The 24,486-nt window shown below is 39.5% G+C and overlaps 1 protein-coding gene across 1 annotated transcript in view; it reads right to left on the reverse strand.

The window, feature by feature from the left end:
* Positions 1-24,486, reverse strand: part of LOC150083829 (uncharacterized) — a 607,249-nt gene that overhangs the window by 265,711 nt on the left and 317,052 nt on the right. The window contains exons 28-30 of the mRNA XM_090375392.1: positions 22,974-23,027; positions 22,329-22,373; positions 8,005-8,058 (exon numbers count right to left, since the gene is read on the reverse strand). Of these exons, the coding sequence (XP_090231518.1) occupies positions 8,005-8,058; positions 22,329-22,373; positions 22,974-23,027 (153 nt within the window). The remainder of the gene's footprint in view (positions 1-8,004; positions 8,059-22,328; positions 22,374-22,973; positions 23,028-24,486) is intronic.

Consider the following 24,486-nt stretch of genomic DNA (forward strand, 5'->3'; position numbering starts at 1 on the left):
GGCACAGGCGAGGTGATCTGATAGAGGTGTATAAAGCTTTGAATGGTTTGAGCATGCTCAATGCCAATGGGATTCTTCCCCTTGCTCAGAATAATTACCTGAGAGGGCATAAATTCAAATTGAGGAAAGACAGATGTAGGATAGATGTGTGAAAATTTGCCTTTAGCCAGCGGGTAGTTGGTTGGTGGAACAGACTTCCATCCCCTGTTGTGGAAGTTGATAGCCTAAATAAATTCAATCTCAGCTGGACAGGTATTTTGAACGAATGGAGGGGGTGAAATGGGTGTGGTTTTTTTTTTTTTTTTGGCTGATGCTGCATAAGCTTGCTTTCTTGCATCATATGCCTCTACTAATGCTAATGCTAACCATAGTCATTTTAATATATAGCAGCAAGAATCTGGGACATACTATCATATGTTTCTTTCAAGCTAACAGCATGAACAAGAGGAATTAATGGTAAAGTATTTCCATTATGGAACTTAAGAACAAGTTTGAGCTTCTGCAGACTGCTCAGGACCAAGATATCGACGAGGAATATTACAACTTTCTGAAAGTGATAAAGCCCAAGAAAGGGAAACAGAAATCCAAAGAAGAAAAAATTAGTCAAGAAACACTTGTCATGATGAACCAAAGACGACAAATGAAGAGCAAGAAAAACACTGACAGGGAGAAAATTGAGTATACTGAGTTATGCAAAGCCATTAGAAAGAGACTCAGAGAGGACATAAGAAGATTTAACACAAGAAAAGTAGAACAAGCATTAAGGGAAAACAAAGGATTTAAATCAGCAGCCATGAGCAGTAATACAGAAAGACAAATGATACTGAAACTGAAGAATAGCGATGGTGTACTTATAAACAGCAGTTTATAAGTACACCATCAGTTTGTCTGAAATGTAAAATAATGAATCAATGTATACTCCCCACCATGACTTATGGAAGTGAAACTTGGGCACTCACCAAAAGAATGGAAGAGAAGCTAAGAACTACACAGCGAAGAATGGAACGAATTATATTGGGAATCAGACTGTTAGATAAGAAGAGAAACACATGGATTAGGCAGCAAACTCAAGTAAAGGACATTCTTATCAAAACTAAAGAACTAAAATGGTCTTGGGCAGGACACATAGCTCGAAGACATGATGACAGATGGACTAAGAAAATAACAGAATGGTACCCAAGAAGAGCTAGAAGAAAATACCTGGAAGACAAAGGCGGAGATGGATAGATGAAATTCATGAGTTTTTGAGTAGTAAATGGATGGCCAGTGCTCAAAACAGAAGGAACTGGAAAGTTGCTGGAGAGGCCTTCATCCTGCAGTGGATTGAAAATGGCTGATGATGATGATGATTTCCATTATGAAGTAAAACTGCTTTCAAACTTAGCTTTGACGAATCAATGAACAAACACCATTCAGAGGTATCGTGATCAATGTTCAATTTGTGCATAAGACCAACGACGTCTTTGCAGACACATGTTGTTTTCCATTGCAAAATATCTTGAAAACCCTTCATTTCGCTTATGGTATATTGTAATGTTTGTAGCTTTGGCAAGTAAGTTCCACTGTTGTAGTCTAGATCCGAGTAATTCAGCCTTCTCTTTGGGTAAGTCCAAGTCTCTGATCAAGTCGCTTAATTCTTCTTGTTCAATATAGTGTGGGCCTTTTCTTTTTTCGGTTGTAGTCCAAAATCATGTGAAGCACATGGTTCTGCGACATTTGGTAAAACGATTTTTTCTGCACCTTCATCACTACTTCCAATACCCCAAGATTTTGGTGGCACAGGTACTATGCCACCTTTGTATCATCTGCAAACTTGGACATTAAGCCTGATATACCTTCATGGATATCATTAATAAATACACAAAACAACAATGGGCACAGCACCAAACCCTGGGGTACTCCACTAATAACATTAGTCCACATAGAGCAGTGTCCATTGATTACCACTCTCTGCCATCTCCCACTCAACCACCCCTTTATCCATTGCAGCAACTTACCCTTAATGCCATACCACTCCAATCTGTACAGCAGTCTTCCATGTGCAACAGTATCAAAAGCTTTCCTGAAATCCAAGTATATGATATCTAAGAAAAGACAGATGTACAATGGATGTGCGGAAATTTGCCTTTAGCCAGCGGGTGGTTAATTGCTGGAACAAACTTCCATCTGTCGTTGTGGAAGTTGACAGGTTAAATAAATTTAAGGAGGAACTGGACAGGCATTTGGAGGGAATGGTGTGATTTTTTTTTTTTTTTTTTTTTTTGGCTGATGCTGCATAAGCTCATACACTTGCTTTCTTGCACTTGCTTATTTGCATCACCCTTTATTATTATTATTATTATTAGCTATATGGTGCAAGGAAGCCTGAGACTTATGCTGCACCAGCCAAAAAAAAAAAAAAAAATTCCCAAGTTACTCTAAGAGAGAGAGAGAGAGAGAGAGAGAGAGAGAGATAGAGAGAGAGAGAGAGAGAGAGAGACAAAAATATAAGGGAATCACCAAGAAAGAGATATCCAGCTCAGGACCCTGGGTGTGCCAAGCCCATTAGCATTAGCATTAGCATTAGTAGAGGCATTTGATGCAAGAAAGCAAGCTTATGCAGCATCAGCCAAAAAAAAAAGTAACATAAATAAATAAAAATAACCACTTCCACTTCACCCCTCTGTTCGTTCGAAATACCTGTCCAGCTGAGCCTTAAACTTATTTAGGCTATCAACTTCCACGACAAGGGATGGAAGTCTGTTCCACCCACCAACCAACCGCTGGCTAAAGGCAAATTTCTGCACATCTATCCTACATCTGTCTTTCCTCAATTTGAATTTATGCCCTCTCAGGTGATTTTTCTGAGCTAGAGGAAGAATCCCATCAGCATTGAGCATGCTCAAACCATTCAAGGCTTTGTACACCTCTATCAGATCACCCCGCTGGTGCCTAGTTTCCAGACACTGTAATTTGCAAAACTTAAGCCTTTCTTCGTAAGAGAACCCCTTTGTCCCATTCACCAATCTAGTTGCCCTTCTCTGTACTCGTTCCAGCAGCTCTACATCCTTCCTGAAATGAGGCCTCCAGGCCTGTATACAGTACTCTAGGTGTGGCCTGACCATTGCCTTATACAAGGGAATAATCACCTCCTTATCCCTGCTACAAAAATTCCTATATATCATTGACAATACACCATGAGCTACTCTTGCAGCTCGTCTGCACTGCTCAGAGAACTTCATATCTGCCTGCACCACCACCCCCAGGTCCCTTTCATTCTCTACCACTGTCAGTGTAGTACCACAGAGTTGATACGCTGCTCTGGGGTTGCTGTTTCCCATATGTAGTACTTTACATTTGTCAATGTTAAACTTCATTTGCCACCTCGAAGCCCATCTGCTCAACCTTTCCAAATCCTGTTGCAGCAGCATAGTGTCAGTAGTGTCCTTGACAACCCTGCCAACCTTCGTATCGTCTGCAAACTTGGACATTAAGTCTGATATACCATCATCAATATCATTTATAAATACAGAAAACAATAAAGGCCCCAATACTGAACCCTGAGGGACTCCACTAATAACATTAGTCCACGATGAGCAGTGTCCATTGATTACCACTCTCTGTCTTCTCCCCCTCAACCACCCCTTTATCCATAGCAGCAACTTGCCTCCAATGCCACACTGCTCCAATTTGTGCAGCAGTCTTCCATGTGCAACAGTATCAAAAGCCTTTCTAAGATCCAAGTATATAATATCAATGTTATTCCCTGCATCCAGTTCTTTTGTGACTGCATCATAGTATCCAATCAAATTGGTCAGGCAAGACTTCCCCTTAACAAAACCATGCTGTGTCCTAGCTATAACTGAAGTCTTGTCTAGATGATCCTGCAGTGCTTCTTTCACCAGTGCCTCCATTAATTTTCCAGGAACAGAAGTTAAACTCACAGGTCTATAATTACTTGTGTCAGCCTTTGATCCCCCTTTGTGAATTGGGGTCACATTTGCACATCTCCAGTCAATGGGTACCTCCCCTGAGTCCAAGGAAGCTCTCATAATTATGGCTAAGGGTTTGCTTACCTCCTTTGCTGCCTCCTTTAATATAACTGGATAGATCCCATCCACCCCAGGTGCCTTTCTTGTGTTTATCTTCAACAATTTCTCCTCCACTTTGCTCTCAGTTATTACAAGATTCTCTAGCTTACTGCTAGAATTGAATACACCTCTGGAATTCCCCTCGCTAAATAACTCCTCATGTGTGAATGTCGATGCAAAATATTCATTTAGTTTGTTAGCTACCCGAGCAGGGTCATCAACAGTTGACCCATCGATCTCAAGTGGACCAATCTGATTCATCCCCTTCCTTCTAGAGTTTACATAAGTAAAGAACTCTTTGCTGTTTTTCTTCGCATCCCTTGCCAAGGATCTCTCGTAATCTGCCTTCGCCTGCCTAACCTCCTTTGTAACTTGGTTACAGATCAACTTGTATCTATCATAGGCGTCCGTGTCACGTGTTAATTTGTATGTATCCCATGCATTTTTCTTCTCTGCCATATGCCTCATTAGTTCATCTGACAACCATTTAGGTCTAAACCTTGAACAATATTTCTTAGTTGGTATGTAAAGCCTAGTAGCTTCCACGATAAGTTCTTTGAATGCTTCCCATTTTGAATTTGCTGTTGGCAATATCATCAGTTGATCCCACTGTATAGAATTTAAATACTGTCTCAGTCCATTGTAGTCGCCTTTACGAAAGCAATACCCCTTCCCTTTACCCCTAATGGTAGTTACCTCTTTGAGTAACTCCCACTTCAGCACACTGTGATCACTGCCACCAAGTGGTTCATTTATCTGCAGATTCTTAATGCATGAAGAATCACTACTGATAATCAAATCAAGAGTATTACTCCCTCTAGTTGCCTCCCGAACATGCTGATGTAGAAAACAATCATCCAATAAATCCACAAAAGCCTTGCTACTGTGTGAGTGACCAGCCCCCAAATTCCAGTCAATATCTGGGAAATTAAAATCCCCCATTATAAGACTCTCTGATTTACTGGCCCACTCTATTTCTCCGAACAGTTTCTTATTATACTCATCAGAGTCATTAGGCCTATAGCACACTCCTACTCTCAATTTTGATCTCCCAATGCTTATGTCACACCAAACTGACTCGACACTGCATTCTCCAGCGATGTCGACTGGCTTCACTTCCTTGGATTTTATGTGTTTTTTAACTAATAGCATAACCCCTCCTCCCTTCCTATACTGTCTATCCTTTCTGTAGACATTGTACTCCCCAAATTCCAGTTCTGCATTTCTTATATCTGTGTGACACCACGTCTCTGAGATGCCCACAATATCTGCCTTTGATGTTTTGAGCAATACCTCAAATTCATCAAATTTATTTACTAAACTCCTAGCATTGGTGTACACACAAGTATACATGCACCTGTTCTTTTTCTTAGCTACCCTAACACAACCCATGTGTTTACTTGTACCCCAATGATTCCCAGCAGTCTCTGAAATATCCTGCATCTTATTTTCCAGGCTGCGGCTCATTCCAATAGAAGCAGTGCAAGAATCACTTTCACCTCTGCCAGTGGCTACTGTTAATCTATTAGTCCTTGTATACCCCCAATCTAGCAGTTTTCCGACCCACCTAACATTGCCTCGATAGCATCAGCAAACATTCTTGCACCCTTTCTATTTAAGTGTATCCCATCCCTGTAGAAGCAGTCTCTCCTGTTAACAAGTACAGACCAGGCTGAAAAAAATTCTACCCCTTGAGCCCTGCACAATCTTTCCAGGGCCGAATTGATTGACAGGGCTCTCATCATATACTCCCTCCTATCGTGTCTGGGCAGAATTGCAGACACTTTCAATTTCAACCCTAATTCACGGCTTTTTTTCATCAGTGACCTGTACTTGTCAAGTAATTCCGCCGGTCTCCTACTCTTAATGTCATTAGTGCCAACGTGTACAACTATATCATCTTTTGTGCCCTTAAAAGATGATATCCGCTCTACAACGTCATCAAATGTGAGATGTGAGCCCCTGGGGCTCACCAGATGTGAGCCCCTGGGGCTTTGAACCCCCCTTTGTGAATTGGGGATACATTTGCACATCTCCCGTACATGGGGACCTCCCCTGAATCTAAGGATGCTCTCATAATTATGGCCAAGGGTTTGTTTATTTCCCTCGCTGCCTCCTTCAATATAACTGTATAGATTCCATCTGCCCCAGGTGCCTTTTGGAATTACAAGACAAATGATTTTCAACAACTTGTGTCTCAACTAGTGTCTCAATTCATAGAATGATTCAAAAACTTTATTATTAAAGTTGATTCAGTGGGATTTCTGTTATTCACTACTATATAATAATGAACAATATCATTCCTCTTAATTGTTGTTTGGAACAGGAAGCCTATTTGTTGTATGACATGATCCAGGTTAACATTGGTGTTTATATTTAAACCAGAAATTTCAATGTTATTAGTAAGTAATGATTGTTCAATATACTGCAACCTTTCACTATTGTCCCCAATTCTCTTTTCATGATCTTGTACTGAAGAGTCAATGTATGTTAATTTTTTATTTATAGAGGTAGTTGTTTTTGATTGATTTGGTAGTTGTTGGCGCATCGGCTTCTGTGGCCATATTGCACCTCCCAAGGTTTTTGCAGTACTTTGATCCAAACCCGAGGTGGGAATCGAACCCGCGACCTTTGGGTTGCCGGGCAGGTACTTTACCCACTCGGCTAGCCCGGTCGGCGAGGTAGTTGTGCTCTGTAGTATCGACATATTCTTCTGCATACTTTCAGTTATCAGACATACAAGAAATTGATTGCTTAATCTCTTGTAGCTCACTCTTCTCAGGGATTATTTCTTTTAACAAATCCAGTAAATGGATTTTTTTTTTTAGTTAAAACTAACAACAAATTGTCTGGAATAGGTGAATTTTGTGAGGTAGGTGAAATAACTTCTTTAATATAAGATTGATTTACTTGACTGGATGAATCTAATTGAGTCACTAGTTGTTGAAAATCATTTAAGTCTTGTAATTCTTCTGATTCTTTATTATTGCATTCTTTCTTTTCCTTTCAACAAAATGAGCAATGCCACTGTTGTTTCTTATTCTTAGTCAGTGCCTTGTAAGTGGTCTCTCAAAGAGAGCACCTATAATGAAATTCAAAATGGCAGCCATGGCATGTGCCTTCTTGAATTTGTAGAATTTGGTTACAATTTCTGCAATTACTTTGTAGGTTTGGGGCCATTATAAACACAAATACACAAAACTAAAAAGAGTATTGATAACTATCAAGTAATAATACTTATTTTCATGAAAAAAACAAAAAAGGGATTGTATTCATAGCAATGATTTTGGAACATATCTTGTTACTTGGCCCTCTTGCGATGAAATTGTGGTGAAATAATAATAAAATCCATCTGATGCTAAGTGTGTCTATACTAAACATCAGATGGAAATCCAGTGCATTGTTTCAATGTATTTTATCTCTAGGTGAAACAGGTAGTTTTTATTTTTATCTTCTGGCTCGATCTAAATATTTGTTTTTGCTAGTTTTAATGCAAGGTAAACAAATTTGCCAAATTCATCCCCCATTAACAAGTTACATGTTGGTGAAACAGGTATTTTTTTTAATTATTACTTGAAATCCCATTTGCTATGCAAGCAATTTGCTTAAAATTAATTTAATTATGCCCTGGCTGCGTTTGAAAACAAATTTTCTTGATTTTATTTGTTTAGGTTATTTCCAAAACTGTTTGGTAAGAGGTTCAGTTTCCTAGCTTATTATTAATAAATAAACTATTAGCTAATTTTATATATGGCAAAAGGAAACCCATTAATTTTAATTTTCCTTAGAATAAACTAAACTTTCTTTTAAATATTGCTATGAATGTTATTAAATTTCTATAAATTTAAAAAAAATTCATATTAGCTGTTATCATTGCACTGCATACAGGATTTTAAAACAATACCTGAATAAATATATATCAATTCTCGAATACCTTTTCTCCTGGAGAACCTGTTTTGCCTTGCCTTCCACGAGAGCCTCTATTACCCTGAGGAAATGAAAACATGCAAAAGGATTATTAATATGCTGTTCAATTGAATATAGAGATATTTTAACTAAAATCATATAATATATACAATTTTAATTTATGAATAATATATGTAAAATAATATATGATTGTTATATTACAAAGCAATTTGACATAAATTTATTATTATAACTAGCATTATTAATATATATTGATATTATATATAATAATAAGTATTATAATAAATATCAGTGTTAATTATGTAGTGCAAGGAAGCCACAGGCTTTTGCTGCATCAGTCAAAAAATAAACAATAAAAAAATAAAATGCATAAATATATAAAAAAATATTAAACTACTTAGGTTTTTTCCTTCTCAAATAGGTTACTATCCAGGAGACCTTTAAGTGAGGTAACTAATTACAGTAAATTAAAATCACTAGCTAAAAGAAAACTTCCTACAATTCAGTCTAAACCTCTTTCCTTATATTTTGGGGAAAGAGGTTTAGACTGGACTGTAGGAAGTTCGTGGTCCCTAGTTCTAGAATCATTTATCACTTACAGATCTCAATCAGGTCCCCCCCCCCTAAGTTGCCTGGTTGCCAAACTCTGTGGTCCCACATTAGGCCCATGAGTCTGTGGCCATCAGGTGTCCCAAATATAAGTCTGCTTATTGAGATCTTGCAGATCTCACTTAGCAGACTCATCTTTGGACCCTTTCAGGAAGCTTTTTTTAGGTATGGTCTCCATACTTAGACAAAATGTTCCATGTAGAGTCATGTAATTACCTTATACACTGAAAGTATGACCTTCCTATTTATACAATAATCAATAAATCATCAAATATAAGCTTATCAGAGAACTTTGTGTATACTGTATCATAACCTCCAAATTTTTAATCAACTTCTTCGAGTGTTTCAGTTATTTTACAGTTGCTATTACCCAAGTTAATTGATCAATTGTTCAGTGATTAATTTTGTATAATAGAAATATATGCAATAAACATGTCATCTAATCCTACTTTTAAATAGTTGTTGTTGTTATTTGGTTTTTAGGAGCATTAGCAACTAAGGCCATATTTCTCCGGGGATATGCAGTGGTCATTTCCTGACCTTTCCACATCCTCCGTATTTGGTGGTCACGGGCTCGAACCCCGGTCTGATCAAGAAGCATGTGCTACGCACTGATGCTCCTGCCCACCTGGCTACGGAGGCACCAACTTTTAAATAGTAGAGAAGGTGATAATACTTTTAAATAGTAGAGAAGGTGATAATAGAGTACTGGTACCATACTAAAGCAACTTGTGGTAACTTGCCTTGCAGTATGAGAATAATGCATTTTAGCTATCTTTCTCTGCTCTTTGATATATACACAAAACTAAGACTTTTGCAAACTAAGACCTAATTGCTGTGTATGTGAAAAACACAAACACAGCAATTAGGTCTTGTAAAACACATACACAGCAATGTTTTAGATCTTTTGCTTTAAATTTAGCTCTAAATTTGAGTTTTAAAATATTAATTTAAATAATTAATAATTGTTCACTTTATTGAGTCAAGACAGCCTATCTAGATTAAGTGGACTTATTCAATTCCCACACAGAAACAATATTTTTGATCTAATTTGGTTATACTATTAAAACTGTAACACACAGACTATTTTTCTTAAAAGAAACACACACAGATATATACAAGTGTGGCAATAAAGTTCCTGGGCTAGTGCTGTTGCAGTCATGTCAGGAACTACATATGGGAAACAGCAACCTCAGAGCAACGTATCAACTCTGTGGTACTACACTGACAGTGGTAGAGAATGAAAAGGACCTGGGGGTAATTGTGCAGGCATATATGAAGTTCTCTGAGCAGTGCAGACAGGCTGCAAGAGTAGCTCATGGTGTCTTATCAATGATGTACAGGAATTTTTCTAGCAGGGATAAGGAGGTGATTAGTCCCTTGTATAAGGCAATGGTCAGGCCGCACCTTGAGTACTGTATACAGGTCTGGAGGCCTCATTCCAAGAAGGATGTAGAACTGCTGGAACGAGTACAGAGAAGGGCAACAAGATTAGTGAATGGAACAAAGGGTTGCTCTTATGAAGAAAGGTTTAAGTTTTGCAAATTACAGTGTCTGGAGACTAGGCATTGGCGAGGTGATCTGATAGAGGTGTAGAATTTCGGCGAAGTCCGGACGGTCTATGACAGCCAAATCCTCTGCTTGCACCTTCACGATGGTGGAACTGTTAGTAATCCTGGGTATAACCTTCATGCACAAGTACATGGTGGGTGACCACCCAGGTGTGAACCAACGTAAGCAGGGGTCGAGGTGTGGTGCCCACACCACATGGAGGAACGCCGCCCCTCTATGTTACCAGGCAGTACTAGGTGGTAGATGACTCTCATCAACCGGTGAAATACCACCATTTTGCTTATTGGAGGCTTGAAGTGGTGGAACCCATGTTTAGTCTCTAGAGCTAAGTTCCGACCAACCCTTCCCTATCTCTTCCATCATGCAGTATGATTGATGATTTTTGAGGTTATGATGAATGTCGTGGCGAGATCCAATATTCCTTACATTTCGAGGGTACAGCTCTAAAACGGTGTTCACAGGCTGGCTGCTAGATAGTACACCGGACCAAACCTATTGGTAACTCTATAGGAGGCTTCCGGATCAGCTAGCGTATAATCTTGCTCCTCTACTCTGCCAGATAGTGACTGGAGGGAGTCCGAGTGACTGGAGGGAGCATTGTCGAGGCCACGTTATGTCAAGGATCTGGGTATATTCTTACCACATGTACGCCATATCCAAAAATTTCATTACTTCATACAGCATGTCCCACCCACTTTTTCTTACTATTGAATACACCATGAATTGTCAAAATAACAGAGCAAGCTTATCTGCGAAAAGATCTAAACCTCCCAAGGACTTCCTAATTCATTTCACAAATATACGTGGTCTCAATTCCAATCTCAACGATGTCCATTTCCACTTGCAGTCTTCCAAACCCCATGTACTTTTTCTGACTGAATCTCAGTTATCAGTTGATTCAACTACTGCTCATCTCAGATGTCCAAATTATTTGCTGTATGATTGCTTTCGCCTCAAAGGTGGTACTTGTGCATATGTCCGTTCTGACATTCCCTGTCAGAGACTTGGCAATTTGGAATCTCCTCTCTTTGATCTTCTCTGGCTTAAAATCTCTCTACCTCATTGTGTAAAATTCATCTGTTGTCTCTACCGTTCTCCCAACTCCACTAATCACTTGGAGCTCTTTGACTTCCTCTCTTTGCAACTTGACTTTCTCCAGTCCAGCTTTCCTAACAGTGAGGTAATTTTCCTTGGTGATTTTAACATTCACAACTCCAGCTGGCTTCCGTTTTCTAGTTACACCGAACCAGCAGGTCGAGATGCTGAGGCTTTTGCAATTACTAATGACCTAGCACAGATTGTTCATTTACCTACAAGAATACCGGACAATCCTAATCATACAGCCAATACGCTTGATCTTTTTCTCACAAACAACCCTTCTAAGTACAAGATTGAAGTGAGAGGTCCTTTAGGCACTTCAGATCACAACTTGGTGATTGTCTCTTCTCCAATGGAACCTTTATCTCATGGCCATTCCCAACCTCGTATTGTTTGGCATTACAAGAATGCAAAATGGGATGACCTGCGAGACTTCTTTTCTTCTTTTCCTTGGTCTGATTACTGTTTCAAAACTTCTGATGTCAACGTTTGCTCAGATCGTGTCAGTGAAATTATTCTTGCAGGAATGGAATCCTATATCCCACACTCCACTTTAAAATCTCGTCCTTTATCTAAACCTTGGTTTTCCAATAAATGTGCTAAGGCTGTCCAAGAGAAGAATGTTGCATATCGTAATTGGCTTGTTTCTAATTCTTCAGTTTCATTTTCTGCCTACACCAAAGCTCGCAACAATTGTAAAGCAGTTATTAATCAGTCCAAACTGGAGTTTGAACAGTCTAAGAGTAGAAAACTTGCTTCTTGCCCTAACGGTAGCCGAGCATTCTGGTCTCTTGCCAAAGCTATTGGCCGCAACTTTTGCCCATCTCTGCTCCCACCTCTGTCCAAACCAGATGGTTCTGTTGTCACTTCAGCCAAGGATAAAGCTGACCTGCTAGCCTCCCATTTTTCTTCGAGCTTATGTATTAATGATCTTGGAAAAACACCTCCCACCATTCCTAACACGCTCCATTCAATGCCTCCTGTGGTCTTCCGTCAAAAGGATATCAGAAGGATTTTGATGAATCTTGATGCTAAGAAAGCTCCAGGTCCTGATGGTATTTCTCCACTTGTTCTCAAAACCTGTGCTCCTGAACTTACTCCTATTCTTTGCCGCCTTTTTTCACTTTCTTATTCCAAAGGTGTTTTTCCTTCTGCTTGGAAATTTGCTCATATCCAGCCAGTTCCTAAAAAGGGTGACAAATCCCTCCCATCCGATTATCGTCCCATTGCAATTACTTCTACTCTTTCTAAAGTAATGGAGAAATCAATTAACCGCCAACTCTTAAACTACCTAGAAACCTTCCGTCTGATCAACGATCGCCAGTATGGATTCCGTCAGTGTCGATCCACTGGTGATATTCTGGCTTATGTTATCCATTTATGGACTAATTCAATGGAAAGGTTCGGTGAAACACAAGTAGTTGCTCTTGACATCTCAAAGGCTTTTGATCGTGTTTGCCATAAAGGTCTTCTAAACAACCTTCCATCTTATGGTTTTCCAACTGTTTTTAGTAATTGGTTATCCAGTTTTCTCTCTGATCGCTCACTGAGGGTGATGGTAGATGGCTCTCTGTCTTCTAACTTCTCCACTAATGCCGGTGTCTCCCAAGGTTCAGTTCTTTCTCCCACTCTTTTCCTCTTGAATATCAATGACCTTCTTCCATTGACTGGAAATCCTATAAATAGTTTTGCCAATGATAGCACATTGCATTCCATTTTCCATTTTGAGAAACCTTGTCCTGCTCAATCAGCTTCAAGTTCTCGAAAATCTGCTACCAATTCCTTAAATGCTGATCTTCAGGTAATTCTCCAGTGGGGCAAAGACAACTTAGTTGATTTCAACCCTTCTAAAACTCAGTCTTGTCTTATATCTCGCAAAAAGGAGTCTTCTGCTCCTATGCTTATCTTTAGTGACACTCCGATTTCTAGGCAAAATGATTAGCATTAGCATTAGCATTAGCAGAGGCATATGATGCAAGAAAGCAAGCTTATTCAGCATCAGCCAAAAAAAAAAAAAAAAAAAACCCACTCCCATTTCACCCCTCTGTTCGTTCGAAATACCTGTCCAGTTGAGCTTTAAATTTGTTTAGGCTATCAACTTCAACAACAAGTGATGGAAGTCGGTTCCACCAACCAACCACCCGCTGGCCAAAGGCAAATTTCCGCACATCTATCCGACATCCGTCCTTCCTCAATTTGAATTTATGCCCTCTGAGGTGATTATTCTGAGAAAGATGAAGAATCCCATTGGCATTGAGCATGCTCAAACCATTCAAAGCCTTATACACCTCTATCAGATCACCTCGCCGGTGCCTAGTCTCCAAACTCTGTAATTTGCAAAACTTAAGCCTTTCTTCGTAAGAGCAACCCTTTGTTCCATTTACTAATCTTGTTGCCCTTCTCTGTACCCGTTCCAGCAGCTCTACATCCTTCTTGAAATGAGGCCTCCAGACCTGTATACAGTACTCAAGATGTGGCCTTACCATTGCCTTATACAAGGGAATAATCACCTCCTTATCCCTGCTAGAAAAATTACTGTATATCATTGACAAGACACCATGAGCTACTCTTGCAGCTCGTCTGCACTGCTCAGAGAACTTCATATCTGCCTGCACAATTACCCCCAGGTCCTTTTCATTCTCCACCACTGTCAGTGTAGTACCGCAGAGTTGATACGTTGCTCTGGGGTTACTGTTTCCCATATGCAGCACTACATCCCTTTTGGGGATGTAGTGCTGCATATGGGAAAATAATCCCCAAAAGAGATATATCTCTTTTGGGGATTACCCTGACTTCTAATCTCTCTTGGCACAAGCACATTACAAATATTGCTTCTTCTGCATCTAAAAAAATTGGTTTTTCTCTTTCCCTTTCGGCGTTACTTTTCTTCCAAACAGCTGCTCACTCTGTATAAATCGCAAATCTGCCCTGCCATGGAATATTGTTCCCACATCTGGGGTGGTGCCCCCAAAACCTCTCTCAGGCTTCTTGATTCCATTCAGAAGAGGGCAGTTAGGTTAATTAATGATTCATCTCTAACAGAGTCTCTCCACTCGCTTTCTCATAGATGCACTGTTTCTGCTGCATGCCTCTTCTACAGATACTTCCATGGGCACTGTTCTTCTGAATTGGCTTCTATAATTCCCGCTCTCTCTCTCTCTTTCAAAACAGTCCGAACACGTGCCGCCACCAGCTTGGTTTGGTTTTTTTTTTAGGAGCATTAGCAACTAAGGCCATATTGCTCCGGTGCGGTGGTCATTCCCTGACCTTTCCGCATCCTCCGTATTTGGTGGTGACGGGTTCGAACCCCGGTCTAATCAAGAAGCGTGTGCTACGCACTGCTGCTCCTTCCCACCTGGCTACAGAGGGGCCACCCGCCACCAGCCAACACCCATTTACTGTCCAACTTCAAACCCACAGAACCAACTTTTCATCTTCCTCATTTATTCATTCAACTGCCGTTTTCTGGAACAACCTTCCTTCATACATATTTCCTGAAAATTACAATCTACAGAAGTTCAAGTCCAATATCAACAAATATCTTCTTTCGTCTTCTCAACCTCCAACCCAAGCACCGTACTAGGTACTATAGGTTCTAATACCTCTCGTGTTTGGGGTTCTCATAAAAAAAAAAAAAAAAAAAAAAAAAAGGCTCGAATGGTTTGAGCATGCTCAATGCTGATGGGATACTGCCTCTTGCTCAGAATAATCATCTGAGAGGGCATAAATTCAAATAGAGGAAAGACAAATGTAGGATAGATGTGCAGAAATTTGCCTTTAGCCAGCGGGTAGTTGGTTGGTGGAACAGACTTCCATCCCTTGTTGTGGAAGTTGATAGCCTAAATAAATTTCAGGCTCAGCTGGACAGGTATTTCGAACGAACGGAGGGTGAAGTGGAAGTTTTTTTTTTTTTTTTTTTTTTTTTGGCTGATGCTGCATAAGCTTGCTTTCTTGCATCATATGCCTCTACTAATGCTAATGCTAATGCTAATCTAAAACCAATTTTCTAATTTGGGGACCAATGAAGATACCCTCCTTAAGTACTGAATCAGATAAACTGGGAAATTTACTGCAAAGGTACTTAAAGCAGTTGCCATCCTTATTTAATGCTTTAACAAATTGCTTCATTATGCCTAACTTGATATGCAGTGGAGGTAAAAGTATTTTATCTGGCTTCGCCAAACTTTCATGCACAATATTTTTTGATCCTGGTGTAAGACTGTGCCACTGAGGCCACTGCTTCTTTGTCCAATGCAGCTCTTTAGCTCTGCTATTCCATTCACAAATAAAGCATGGCATTTTAGTGTAGCCACCCTGTTGCCCCAACAACATACGTAACACTTTTAAGTCTCCACATAGTTGCCATTCGTGATCTTGATATTTAATTTTCAACAGAAGCAACTTTAGATTGTCATAAGTTTCTTTTAAGTAGACTGAACTGACAAAGATGTGTACTTATCTCCATTATACAAGAGAACACCTTTTAAACTAGTCTTAGAAGAGTCTATAAATAGTCTCCATTCACTAAGAACATATGATGGAGCTCCTAAGGCACTTATTAAACCAGTGATATCAATGCAATATATGAGAGGACCTTCTTGTGAAAAATACTGTATAAACTCCCTTTCACAATTTCTGTACCAGGAAAATTATATACCTGGAGCAAGTAAGTTCTCTGCTTGAAGTCTGGATCCTAGAATTTCAGCAGCATACTTTGGAAGACCTAAGTCCCTTACTAAATCATTCAGTTTGACTTACGTGAATTGCTGTGGCATTAAAATATTTTCTGGTTGATAACATTCCTCTTTACTAACCTCTTTAGCTTCTGCTTCGGTGGAAGAAGATGTGGATTCCACAGTTTCTGGTGGAGGTTTTACAGGCAGATCAGGTCCATGCAGAACCGGTCGTATGGCTGACAGTAGATTTAGATATTTGATGTGCTTTTTATTTTTTGAATTGTAACCTTTAACGTCACATACACAAAAGTAACATTCAGCATGTCTTACTGGTTCACACCACACCATAGGAATAGCAAATGGCAAGCACACCTTTTTTCCTTGACTCCATTTTCTAAGATGTTCGACACATGTAGGGTATACTTTATGTAGTGCCCCAAGATTTATTCTGATCGCCTAGTTTTATGTCAACGTATGCATAATACGATTTTTTTACAAAATTAGTAATATTTTGCCTCTGCTTTACAGGAATAAAACAACCACATATGTAACAAAATATATTGGGACTGTTTATACACTTTCTGGTTGCCATACTAGAAGATAACACACAATGAGAGCTCACAATGGTTTTTACAGGAGTACTGTGACCGCATAAGGGATGTGTCACTTATATAGGCTCTGTGGTTGAGTGGACTGTACAAACAAGTGAGTGCATGCTTAGACAAGTTTAACCCATGACTACACAGAGGAATCTCCCAGACTCCACTTGGAAAACAAAATTCTTGGAATCACAGATGGGCCGGAAGAGTAGGGTGGGGGCCATCTACCTTCCTGGGTCAAGGTCGGCTACCTTGCAGTATGACCTTGCAGTGGGTGTAGTTACGGGTTAAACATGCACAATCTGATTACGAATATAGGGGTATAAAACTTGTAAACCATTGCAGAAACTATAGTTATGTACACATTTGCATATAATACCTAGGTAATATTTTGTTGAAAAATATTACCTAGGTATTATATGCAAAATATTACAAAATATATTTCACCAAAATATTACCTATAGGTAATATTTTGGTGAAAAATCTTCATGTGATAGAAACAAACGGACTTTAGTAATCAGTAAACATGCATAAATAACTGCCACATACTTTTACTCAAACCCCAGATACACTGTAAACCAGTGTTATTATTATTATCATTGTTGCTCTTATATTATTTCTCCCTGATTGGGGGATTCCACTCTGTGATGGGTACTGCTATCAAGTACACAGGGTGGTTGTAATGTCAGGTGTTACTGTTGGTCGAGGGACTCTCTGACTATCCTACAGGTATTCAGGATTGTGACTTTCTGGAGTTCCTTGTAGGTGTTCTCCGGGAGACGTATTGCTGCTAGGCTGCTATGTAGGGTCTTTGGAACCATACCGGTGGTCGACACGATGATCGGGATGGTCATTACTTCTGGCATATGCCACATTTCCTTGACCTCATGTCTCAGGTTCATGTACATCCTAATTTTTTCCTCATGGGTTTTCTGGACATTACTAGTGTTGGGCACCGCTATGTTAATCAGGTAGGTAGACTTTTCCATCTTGTCCACAAGGGTTATGTCCGGTCTGTTGTGCGGGATAGTCTTATCCGTTATTATGGTATGGTATGGTATCAGTACAGCTTGTGGTTTGGGGTCTCTAGTATTGCCTGGGGTTCGTACTTGCACTATGGTACACTTTCTTTGGTCAACTGGTATTTCCTTGCTAGCTTCTGATTTATTATCCTGGTCGTGTCTATGAGTGTACTCAGTCTGGGTGATCACCTTGCATCGCGTGGTGATGTGTTGGATTGTTTCTGAGGCCAGGTGGCATCGTTGACATGTGTCATCTGACATTCTGGGCTTCTTTGCAATGTATTTTCTATAGTTTCTGATGTTGATTACCTGGTCTGGGATGGTCAGGATGAATCCTTCAGTCTAGGGGAAGAGCGTGCCACTTGTGAACCATGCATTGGAAGCAATGTTATCGATGTGATCTTGATGGAGGCCACTGTAGCATCTGCCATGGAGTGTCTTCTTTGCCCATCTTTCTAGCTTCGTTTCTTGTGCTGTCTCGGCGGGAGGGGGCTCCTTGCTTAGGTTGATTGGGTATACCACTTATCTATCTTCCTTGTGGCCTGGTGGAGTGGTGCTGTGTTGTTCTCGAAGTAATCCTTCAGGTTAATTATCGCTGTTTTCTGTTCCTGTATCAGGTCCCTTCCTCCCTCTTTCCGAGCTATTGTTAGTCTCTCCACTGCTGACTTCGGGTGGTGTTGGCGGCTTTTGGTCATCATTGTCCTTGTCTTTCACATGATATCCTCTAGCTCGGTGTTAGTCCAATCTATGACTCCAAAGGAGAATGTTAGTACTGGAGCTGCATAGGTGTTTATGGCTTTAACTGTGTTCCCTGCATTCAATTTTGCTTTCAGCAGGCTTCTGAGTTTCTCATGATATTTTTTGGTCAGGCACTACTTGATTTCATTGTGCTCTAACTGCTGAGCCTGCATCATCCCTGGGTATTTGTAGGACTCTCCTTCTGTCATAGCTTCAATCTCTTTACCAGTCAGCAGCTGGTAGTTTCAACTGACTAATTTTCCCTGGTGCAGTGTGTGGATCTCACATTTGTTGTTGTTGTTGTTTTGGTTTTTAGGAGCATTAGCAACTAAGTCCATATTGCTCCGGGAATATGCAGTGGTCATTCTCTGACCTTTCCGCATCTTCCGTATTTTTGGTGGTGACGGGCTCGAACCCCGGTCTAATTAAGAAGCGTGTGCTATGCACTGCTGTTGCTCCTTCCCACCTGGCTACGGAAACGCCAGCTCACATTTGTCTAGACCAAATTCCATCCTGATGTCCTTGCTGAATTCTTTGGTGATCTGGAGTAGTTGCTGGAGTTGCTTCTGGGTTGCTGCATAAAGCCTGATGTCATCCATATTCATAAGGAGGGTGGGGTGTGCAGGTTCTTTTTTCCTTCTTTGAGGTTATATCCATACTTGCTGCATTAAGCATGGTAGATAGCAGGTTGAGTGCTAGACAGAACCACAGTGGGCTCAGAGCATCTGAGCCCCCTGAAAGATTCTTCTTCTGATTGGTCTGGTTGTGATGTTCTCAACCTTAATGGTGGTACTCCATTTCGCCATTGTTGCTCCTGGGATGGCTGTCATCCAAACAAATGACAGCCTTTCGTTCCATCTCTTCCAATTCTTTGTGTCTTAATCTAATGGATTTTAATTACACTTTGAGTTGTTCCTGCTACGAAAGTTGTTTTTATTTTCTCTGCATTCTTTGTAATTCTCGGCGTTGCCTCATTTAGGTCTGTAGCATGTGCAATATCACATGGTCTTTCATTTCATTCAAAGCGTTTCACAATTTCATATTTTTTCTCTATCGACAGAGGTGGACTGGCCATAAGCCTTACCGGGGAAACCTGGTGGGTCGGAGGCCGGTGTGATTTTGGCAATAAACCATAGTATGAGGCCACTATAAATTTTCCGGGTGAGAATTTTTGACCCAGTCCGCCTCTGTTTATCGATATTGCTTTTCTTTTTCTCTCTGAATCTGCAGTGTCTTCCTTTTCCAGGACGCTTCCTTTTCACACCTTTTACGTATTTTACTCATTTTTAGGGAATAAAGCACAATTAAAAAATGAGGAGGCACGCTTGATACACATAACAAAGCTGCACACGTGTAGCAACTGAATAAACAACACCGTAAAGGCAGAGGTACACTATTAACACCTCACATTTTACTAAAGCACATTTCTGGGGGTTACTACCATAAAACATTAAAAAATTTCCAGTTGCGTTTCTGCTAGTGGAATCTGGTAGTAAACTCGATCTAATTGCATTTGCGATTATACCGATAGATGAAATTGCGTTGGTTTTTACGTTATTATGGTGAAATGTGTTTCCCCTTCACTGATAAGGCGAATCGTGCATAAGCGAATTCGGTTCGTGTTATATAAGATATCGTTCCCCTATTTATAAATCATGTATGATCGAATTCGTGTAGTGTAAACACGTCTTATACGAGGACTGACTGTACAGAAAACAACAATGGACCTAACACTGAACCCTGAGGGTCTCCACTAGTAACATTAGTCCACGATGAGCAGTGTCCATTGATTACCACTCTCTGTCTTCTCCCCCCTCAACCATCCCTTTATCCATAGCAGCAACTTGCCTCCAATGCCAGACTGCTCCAATTTGTGCAGCAGTCTTCCATGTGCAACAGTATCAAAAGCCTTTCTAAGTCCAAATATATAATATCAAAGTTATTGCATGCATCCAGTTCTTTTGTGACTGCATCATAGTTTTATCAATAATATTGACGAAGGTATAACTAGCTTAATGTCAAAGTTTGCAGATGATACAAAGGTTGGGAGGTTTGTTAATAACAGTAATGACAGTATGCTGTTGCAACAGGATCTGGAAAAGTTGGGAAGATGGACTGATAGGTGGCAATTGAAGTTTAGCATTGACAAATGTGAAGTACTGCATATGGGAAGCAGTAACCCTGGAGAAATGTACCAACTGGGTGAAGTTACACTCAGAATAGTGGAGAATGAAAGAGACCTGGGGGTAATTGTGTAGTCAGATAAGAAGTTTTCTGGGCAGTGCAGACACAGTGCAAGAGTAGGTCATGGGATCTTGTCAATAATATACAGGAATTTTGCGAGCAGGGATAAGGAGGTGATTGTAGAAGGACATCTTGAGTACTACATACAGGCATAAAGCCTCATTTTAGGAAAGATGTAGAGTTGCTAGAATGAGTACAGAGAAGGACATTAAGATTAGTGAGGGGGCACAAAGGGGTGATCTTACGAAGAAAGGCATACGTTCTGAAAATTGCAGTGTCTGGAGTCTAGTCACCTGTGTGGCGATCTGATTGAGGTGTATAAGGCCTTGAATGGATTGAGCAGGCTCAATGGTGATGGAATTCTTCCTCTTGCTCAGATTACAATCCTGAGGGGGCATGAACTTAAATTGGGGAAAGACAGTTGTTGACTAGATGTGCTGAAGTTTGCCTTTAGCCAGCGGGTAGTTGACTGCTGGAATAAACTTCCATCTGTCGTTGTGGAAATTGATAGCTTAAATAAATTCAAGGCAGAACTATATAAACATCTGGAACAAATGGATGGGTGAAATGGGAGGGTTTTTTCTTTTTTGACTGATGCTGTATAAGCTTGTTTTCTTGCATCATATGCCTCTACTAATGCTAATGCTAAAAATTGAAATGTTCTTCAACCATTTCTTCTATCCTCTCAGATGCTCTATCACTGGCACAAACAATGACAGAGCATCAGTCATCAAAATTCCTATATACAGCTATGCATTGTCATGCAGCAAGATAATAATTTTTCAAGTCCTTTCTTGCAAGTTGCACATTCTCATCATAGTGGTCACTGCAATACTGTGCATTAACTGAACTTTGTGACAGAAAAATCAATAAAGGTTTTCTGCAAAAATTTTCTTTTCAAAACAAATAATTGACTCAAAAGATATTGACAATGATCTTACCAACTGATGACCGTTGCTTGAATGTTTTGGCAGTGAAGAGTCTTTTCAGTCCCCTTCTATGCTGAACTACTTTGGCCTAGAACTAAAGTGGTGGACCCGTACTTCTCACAGGTTTGTAGGAATCTCTACCTTCAATTGAAACTAGTGCAAGTGTTCTGTGGATGTAACAATGCTTTCTAGTCAAATATGTTAACATTCAACTGACAAGTGATCATGAATAATTGTTCGATACTTTCAATACTTATGCACAATTTGGATACAATATCAAGCACTGTAATTCACCTGTTTTCAAAAATGAGCTCCTTAATGAGTGTTCAAAAATCAGTTTCATAATGCAATGAACATTTGCACCAGAGACAGCAGGTAGGGGAACATACATTTGGTTAGCAACTGTTTCAGAGCCCCCTGAAAATTTGTAGCATCAGTTAAACACACTCTGCTGTAACAACCTCTTCTGTGCAAATCACCTGCATACAATTTCAGCAGGTTTAAAGCTGTTTCACTAGAAATTCAATAATACAGTGCTCTTCAATATACTTAAGAATGGCAAGTTCAACACCATCTTGATCTTTGTCTATTGTACAATCACAGAACATGAAGCAAAAGCAAGAGTAGTTTGATCCACCATGAAAATGGCTTTATCATACTGGCTGGCTTCTTAAAACAAAAGAAAAGTTCATGTCATCCTTGAACACCCCCCCCCCATTCTCATGTATGAACTACAGTAAGTCACAATAAATACAATTACCAAATAGTATAAAATTTTCTTAAAAGAGAATTTGGCTGGAAGGAGTTTAAATTAGAAAAGAATATTAAAAACTTCAACAAATACCCTAGGTCCTTGTGGTCCTCGTTCTCCTGGAATTCCAGAGTTTCCCTGCAAAAAAAAATTTATAATACATTATTTTTTAGAAATTATTTTAAAACAAGTACACTAGTAAAATAAAAAATATATATGTATGTAAGACTGCATGATGCAATCAAAATAACTATTACTTTGACTTATATGGTGGATTCCTATAGCTATAAATACAATTAAATTAACACACATGCTTTCAACAGAGTCGGGAGGGAGGGAGGGATTCAGCTGCTAAGGCTAAGGCATAGTATAGGGGATCCAGGTCTTGACTATTATAAATAAGGACTGAGCCAAACTGGCTCTCAATGCGCCTATTAGCATTCACTAATTAGTAAATATGCTCAATTTTGGTCAAATTTTAAAATTAATTTTTCATAATTATTTCATAAAAACTGTTTAAATACGAATTGTAATTGTATATTTATATAAACAGTATATACATATCTCCAATGAGGAGAATGGGAAAAAAGTTTTGTTTCCATCAGTTTCGAACACTTGTGAATGAATCATTCATACTGAATCTAATAAAATAAACCTTCAATAGAGCCACTAAGATTCATATTTGAAATTGCTTTAATCCAGATACAGAAAAATTGTATGACAGTTTCAAGTACTTACCCTATCTCCTTTTTCTCCTTTTTTACCAGATTTTCCTACAAATCCTTTATCTCCCTTTAAAGAAAAGAAAAATATTATAAATTATACTGTGCTGCATGAGATAAACAGCATTACTGTGTGAGAAAAAATTACTGTTTTTCATATACATTGGATTGGATTAACCGGTGTCGCAAATAAGTGGGACACCGGTTAATCTGGGCAGCCATTTATTTTGGGCAAATCTTAAAAACAGAACCCAATCAAGAAAATAGCCAGGGTTTACTTCACTTAATTGGGACATGCCATTTAATCAGGGCAGAAGACTGCAGCTGTGGAGATTACCCTACGATTGCCTCCGACTGTACCATGTGGTTCAGTCAGATTTCTGGAGGTCACAACCATAAAACAATAAAAAGAATTAACAGTAACCTGTTTATTAGGTTTTTCTGTTAGTGAAATATATCATAAATGCATATTAAACTCGATCTTATTGAATTTTCGATAATACCAACAGCTGGAATTCTGTGGGTTATTATGGTGAAATGTGTTTACACTTCCATGAAATCTTCAATGATATAAAAAAATTAAATTTCAGAATCTTCTCTTCATTCCTATTTTTAAAGATTCGTAACTTGTTACTCTGTTCTCAAATTGCGTGTAGTGGTAGTAGTAGTACTAGAGGCAGGTGATGCAAGAAAGCAAGTGTATGAGCTTATGCAGCATCAGCTAAAAAAAAAAAAAAAAAGTTACAAACAATTCCCTCTAAATGTTTGTCCAGTTCCTCCTTAAATTTATTTAACCTACCAACTTCCACAATGACAGATGGAAGTTTGTTCCAGCAATTAACCACCCACTGGCTAAAGGCAAATTTCTGCACATCTATTCTACATCTGTCTTTCCCCAATTTCAACTTATGCCCCTTTAGATCCGTAATCTGAACAAGTGGAAGAATCCCATCAGAATTCAGCATACTCAACCGATTCAAGACCTTATGCACATCAATCAGATCACCTCGCAGGTGCCTAGTCTCCAGCCACTGCAATTTGCAGAACTCAATCCTCTCTTGGTAAGAGTATCCCTTCATTCCCCTCACCAATCGTGTTGCTCTTCTCTGTACATGCTCAAGCAAATCTACATCCTTTCTAAAATGAGGCCTCCTGACCTGTATGCAGTACTCAAGGCATTGCCTTATATAGAGGGACAATCACCTGCTTTTCCCTGCTAGCAAAATTCCTATATATCACTGACAAAACCCCATGACCTGCTCTGACAGACTGTCTGCATTGCTCAGAAAACTTCATATCTGACTGCACAATTACTCCTGGGTTTTTTTCATTTTCTACCACCTTAAGTGTAGCACAACACAGCTGGTGTATTTCTCTGGGGTTACTTCTACCCATACACAGTACTTTGCATTTGTCAAGGTTAAACTTCAGTTGCCACTTATCAACCCATCTGCCCAAATTTTCTAGATCCTATTGCAGTAACACACTGCCATTACTGTCATTAACAACCCTGCTAACCTTTTTATTAT

Source organism: Mastigoproctus giganteus, chromosome 6 (assembly GCF_048544385.1).
Source record: "Mastigoproctus giganteus isolate SK-2022 chromosome 6, ASM4854438v1, whole genome shotgun sequence".
NCBI classification, from domain to species: Eukaryota; Metazoa; Arthropoda; class Arachnida; order Uropygi; family Thelyphonidae; genus Mastigoproctus; species Mastigoproctus giganteus.